The 6,129-nt window shown below is 48.3% G+C and overlaps 1 protein-coding gene across 1 annotated transcript; it reads right to left on the bottom strand.

The window, feature by feature from the left end:
* Positions 1-5,067: 5,067 nt before the first annotated feature.
* Positions 5,068-6,076, bottom strand: LOC147971437 (uncharacterized). Its single transcript, XM_087526092.1, has one exon. It carries the CDS (start codon positions 5,906-5,908, stop codon positions 5,402-5,404), a length of 507 nt encoding a protein of 168 aa, XP_087382218.1. The 5' UTR covers positions 5,909-6,076; the 3' UTR covers positions 5,068-5,401.
* Positions 6,077-6,129: the final 53 nt, after the last annotated feature.

Raw genomic sequence — 6,129 nt, 5'->3', positions numbered from 1 at the left:
GGCGGCTCCGTATCGTAAAACGTGATGCAATCTTCTCTTCTATTTTTTTCTCCCCGAAAGCAGTTATATAGAGTTGGAGTTGGAGTCGGGAGGTCTCCTGGGGGCCCACGAGGTAGGGGGCGCGCCCCCCACCCTCGTGGAAAGGGTGTGGGCCCCCTGGTCTTCATCTTTGGCGAGGATTTTTTATTATTTATTGTAAGATATTCCGTGGAGTTTCAGGTCATTCCGAGAACTTTTGTTTTCTGCACATAAACAACATCATGGCAATTCTGCTGAAAACAGCGTCAGTCCGGGTTAGTTCAATTCAAATCATACAAGTTAGAGTCCAAAACAAGGGCAAAAGTGTTTGGAAAAGTAGATACGACGGAGACGTATCATACTGCTGAACATGAGCTAAGTGTTTCTGTTTTGGACGATGTGATGCATACTGAATCTGTTTTGCAGGCGCTAGGGCAATCTGAAACTGTTGCAGATGAAGCAACTATTGTGCTGCCATGCGAATCTGCTTTGACAGATGTGTTGCCATGTTTGGAGGTTGTGCTGCCAAGTGTTGAGTTGCAAACTGAAGTAGTTGAACAATGTGTGCCATCTACTCAATCTGCAGAAGTGCAAACTGAAGAAGTGGGACATGGTCAGGTGCAAAAGTTGAGGGGGCCTAGTGGAGTTGGCAAGAAAACCAAGGGGCCAAAAAGCAAGAGCATCAGCATCAACAAACTATGCGCCGTGGAACAAACGGTGGAAAAAAGGAGAAGAAATCGTGTGGTAGAAAGAAGCAAAAGAAATAGAGTCGAAATCATTCAAATTTGATGTGAAAACTTAAGTTTGTTGTCATTTGATGTGAACTTAAGTTTGTTGTCATTTGATGTGAAAACTTATGTGCTATGATGTTGATTTGACTTGAAATAAAATTCAAATTTGAACCGACATTCAAATTTGAACCTATCTCCAATATTTTTGGAGTTCATTTGTTTGTTATGTGATGCTGCATTGTTTTATGTACTAATATGCACTTTAGTTCAAAAATCCAACCCTTTTTGTGAAGTCCAACTCATAGTCACTGAAAATGTTGTCCAAACAGGCTCCAAAGTAAGGGAAAACGACCCCATTTCTAAGCAAGTTTTTTTCGACCTTCTCAAAATCACCCAAAAAGATTTTCTTAGCTTATATTATACCTATATAGGATCAATACGAAGTCTCACCTTTTTTTGAATAAGTATTCATATTATTAATTTATTTTTAAAAAACACCCTTTAATACAAAGTCAGCAATAAAACAAGTTTAAAAAATTTAAATGCAAAAATAACTTCAGATCCTCCTTAGTCACTCCAAAATGAAGCTAAGGTGAGGTTTTTGATTTTTTGGCATTTTCAAAACATCAAACCCTCTTGTCACTCCTTTGAACTCTATGCAACCTCACTCGAGATAGTCCAATTTGTGAAGGTTTTTTCATGCAAAGATCATTAGATCAAGTTTATCATTTTATATCATAACTATGTAACATAACAAGACTATATGCGTAGGTTTTTCATTTTTTTAGATTTTTTTTGAATTAGTTATACACATTTGAATGTTCGGTCAAACCTTTCAAAACCCCGTTGACTGCCTCCAAAACCCATGTAACCCTAGCGCCAAACGTCCACCGTCGATCTAACCCTAACGCCAATCTGCGGCCGTCGGATAGGCCTTCTAGAAGGATTCCGCGGGGGCGATCCGTGGGAGCCCTGATTCTCCAATCTGATTGGCCACCGTTTTTTTTCTCTGGCAAACAGATAACGTTGAGCAGGGGAGCATCTCAGTGACCGTTGGGCCGAGCGGATCGGGCCCGGCAGAGCCTGGCGTGCGTGCACACGGACGTCGAGAGGGGGGGATGGGCTGCATGCGAGAGGGTCACTGACATGTGGGCCATCCCTGTCCCATGCATGCCATGCAACGGCGTCGCAGACTAGCTATTCTGTGCTCGTGAACGCTGGGACACAGCCTAGCCATTTGCATGCGGGCTTGCATGCATGCATCGACGCAGTAAAGCAGCGGCAGGGGCGTAGCGTATAGGTACGTCCCATCTAAGCTATTTTAACAAATGCATGTTTGAACCTGAGACACGGGACGGACGCGTCGGTGGTGCAGCTCCTTTTTCAGTGTCACGCGCGGATGAACGGGCCTGTTTCCCACGCGGCGTCACCGCCGATGCAAGTCCACGAAACGATGCATCTCGCCTGTGCCGCCCGTGCCTCTTTGGATGCTCTGCCCACTGTTTTTGAATTAATGCCCGCAATTACTTATGCTAGCACGAACGGAGAAGAGAAAACGATCGAAGGCATCGTGTACATTGACTACAGGTGCAACGTGGCTATAAAAGGGCGACATTTCCTCATCCCTCTCACACTCATCTCTCAAGCCTCCTCCGCTTCTTCTTTTTGAGCCAAATCCACCACTCGAGCCACCATGCAGTTCTACAGCCCTACCTACCGTCGCCCTCGCACCGTGCCGGAGAGGGAGTACCCGGCCGGAGTCATCGTCAAGAATAGCCTGAGGGTGTGGGCCATCTCAAGGTGGAGGGGCCCTAGAGAGTTGGCTCGCTTCTTCCTCCAAGCCGGCTACCGCCACCTCCCTCCGGGCACTCCGCCCATGTTCCACCTCCACGAGCAGTACGATGGTGACGCCAACGACATCTTCATCGGCCTCTACGTCACCTTCACCAACCCCTACGATGCTCACCACCTCCTCGGCCAGGTGTTCTGGTGTGGATGCGAGTTTATCGCGTTCACCACCTACAACATCTTCACCAACTTCCACCACATCTTCCCCCACCCCAACGGCATGCACACCCTCCCCTACCAGATGCCGGAGAACGACAAGTGAGGGGCGCCGGCTAAGGAGGGGCCAAGGAGTTGTTCGAGTGCGAGTCTTTCTATCTATCTAGCTTGTGTTGTGTTGGTTGGGGCGTGTGTGCCCGTGTCTTCTAGCTATATGTCTAGTTTTAATTATTTTCCTTTCATGTTTTATGCACTATATGTTGTAAGGGGATGCCCCTCTATATGTTCTCTAAGGGGATGCTACTAGGGTACCCGATGCCCCTCTATCGCGCTATCTATTAATGTTTTTTCTGGCCTAAAGTTTCTCCATTGCATTTTATTTTTGTGGCCATGTGAACTAAAAAATGCACTAAGACATGATCCAATCATAAAAGTTGTTGTTAGCACGTGTCTAATTAATTATCTTCCTTTTATGTTTTATGCACTATATGTTGTAAGGGGATGCCCCTCTGTTGTAAGGAGATGCTACTAGGGGCACACTAGATGTCTTCTTTTTTTGAGAGGGGCACAACCTTTTTCGGTTGAAACACACGAGTAAAAACTTTGAAAACACCATAGCACAAATCAAAAAAATTTAAAAATGGTGCTTGGTTGAAATAAACTAGAACCAAACAATTCCAACTTTTTTGGTTCACAAAGACTACAAGTTAGACTGCTAACTAGAACCAACCTTTTAGCCGAAACAACACGGGACCCAACCATCGGACATGATAGCTTGTGCATAAAAATAGCTCAAATAATTATCAGATGAGTTATCTCAAAAAAGGTGACTGCAGGAAACTTACAATTTGTGAAATAACCTAAAGCCGAAAAGATATATCGATGTCAATGACCGTGTGCACTTTTTTTTGCACTAGCTACACTTCTTTTATCAATGGGCCTGGATATGTTCTATTCGGCCCTGCCTATATGGGCCTGGCCTTTTCGGGCAACTGTGGACGAACCTTTTTTTTCATTTTCTCCCTCTACCACTGAAACTGAAACTGATGACGAACTGAAAAAATGGGGCCGAAACAGAGTGGAGAAGACATGCCGAATTCGTATAGCGCAACACTTTTATTCAAACATCCATATCATTACGATTACAAATGATGCCCAATCTATTCACTTACGACTAATTATCATCACATAAACAAATGCGAGAGCAATTACACAAACATAAAAAAGTCCGGCCATCAGCCCCATCAAATTGCCCTGCTTCTGCAATTCGATGAGTTTCTTCATCTGCTTGTTCAGCTTCTTCAGCTCTGCCGTCACTCCTGCATCCCCCACAGTAGCACCAATGGAATGGGCGCCCCCAATGGAATTGCCAGATCCAGGGGCCCCAGATCCAGACGGGCCCAATCCAAACTTGCCCAACTTCTCCGCCTCCAACGGTAAATCGAGCTCCCCTGATGCACCCTCCAGTTGAATCCGCTCTATGTACTCATCTAGCCACTCAAAATGGGTGCATTGCTTCAATTTCTGAAATCGGCAAGATGAACCCTAAATCCCAAATCCGATGAAAAATGGGCAAATATGAAATTGGGAGACAAAAACCAAAATTGGCATATTGAGAAGTAAAATCTCACCTTTCCCTACTCTGGTTTGCTCTCGCATTTCATGAATTCCCGCCCAAGGTTGCCATTCTTGTCGGTCGTTGTGACTAGCCGCTTCAGGGGTGTGGTACGTGGGCATGCAGGGCACCTTGTCATGGGCGCTGCGCCATAGCGCGGCCATGAGCGGTGAGAGGTTGAAGCGGAGCTCGACATTGCTAGGTCACGGCCCAGAACGGCGTTGTTGCGCGTCGTCGCCGGAGAAGAAGAACAAAAACGGTCGAGGAGGGGGAGGATGGGCTCGGGTGCTGCACGGCTCGGGGCACGGCTCGGTGTCCTCTTGTACCAATGCTGGACTGGATAAGTTAGTGGGTCCCACGCTGTGGGTCCCGCTCACCTGACTAATGCTGAGCTGGATAAGTTAGTGGGTCTCATGCTGTGGGTCCCGCTCACATGATTCGAGTTTTAAACATGTGTCTTTGGATTAGGCAGCAGTGTCGCACGGCAGCTATTTTTTCCAACGCAGATGTCGCATGAGAGCCATTTGAACCAACGATGTTGTATGAGAGACAATTTACACCAACGACGTCGCATGGGAGCTATTTGCCCGTTACAAACAGCGAAGTACTACACATTTTGAAGTGGAAAGACTACTAGCACTTGTGCACAGCTACTTCAAGAAATCAGAGTGAATGAATCATGTCTTTTAGTACCCTACATGTGCATAGCACAACGAAGCCACAGAGGTCGATGTTACTGTGAGCGCTGCAGAGCTGCTTCAACAGTAAACATCGTCGTGAAATGTACTACGAAGTAATTAAGAGACAAATGTAAAAGACCTCGTCACGTATGACTCTACTACAAGACTACAAACAAAGGATCAATTTACGCTCACTACAATCCCGGTCGACTCCACGGGCTATGTAGATCCATCTCGACGAAGCTTATCACGTCGATGAAGCCAGCACCTTCTCCCCGGCCACGTTCTTGGACCGGCCGGTCGGACACCACGCCGCCGCTTGCGCTTGGCTTGGTACGCGCCCATCTTCGAAGCTACCACAGCTGCTTCTTCTTGCAGATCCGCTCATGCGCCACGCCATGCATGTCCTCCAGCGCCTTCTCCCACACGGCGTGCGGCACAATCCCGCTCCTCCACACCCCCGGCCGCTGGTATGCTTCTTTGCACAGGACGTGGGCGACCTGGTTGCCCTCGCGGTATATGTGCTGCAGCTGGTACGTCGAGAAATGCTTGAGCAGCGCGCGGATCTCCTGTTGCATGGAAAGCGGTATGCGGGTCTGCGTCTCCTTCCCGGTCAGGAGCTCCACCAGCACCTGGTCGTCGCCTTCCACCACCAGCCCGCCACGGAAGAAACTCATCGCCAGCCGCAGCCCGCAGATCAGTGCTGGCGCCTCCACTATCCCCACCGTTGAGTGCTCCGTCGGCTCGGCGAAGGCGACGAGGACGTGGCCGTTGCAGTCGCAGATAACGCCGCCGATGCTCGCCCGGCCGGACCCGTCGTGATAGACGGATCCGTCAAAGTTTAGCTTCAACCAGCCCATCGGAGGAGCCTCCCACCTCACATGATGCGGCTCGGATGAAACGAGGCCGACAACGAGGTGGAGCTGAGCGGAGGCGCAAACGGGATCCTGCTACAGAGAGGAGCAAAGGAGGGAGCAAACGAGGCAGGGGCAGCGATGCACGCCATATGCCGCAAGCGATCTTTTCTGTTTTTCTTGCGTCCCGCAAATGAGGAAGACAGCCCTAGCTTATGGGAAAGCGC

Source organism: Triticum urartu, chromosome 5A (assembly GCF_056163025.1).
Source record: "Triticum urartu cultivar PI428250 chromosome 5A, HENAU_Tu73, whole genome shotgun sequence".
Lineage (NCBI taxonomy): Eukaryota > Viridiplantae > Streptophyta > Magnoliopsida > Poales > Poaceae > Triticum > Triticum urartu.
Note: the sequence above shows the minus strand (reverse complement) of the source record. Positions and strands in the feature narration are given on the sequence as shown.

Excerpts from the sequence above, each read along its gene's own strand:
- LOC147971437 (XM_087526092.1), bottom strand. The coding sequence starts at position 5,908 with ATGGGCTGGTTGAAGCTAAACTTTGACGGATCCGTCTATCACGACGGG.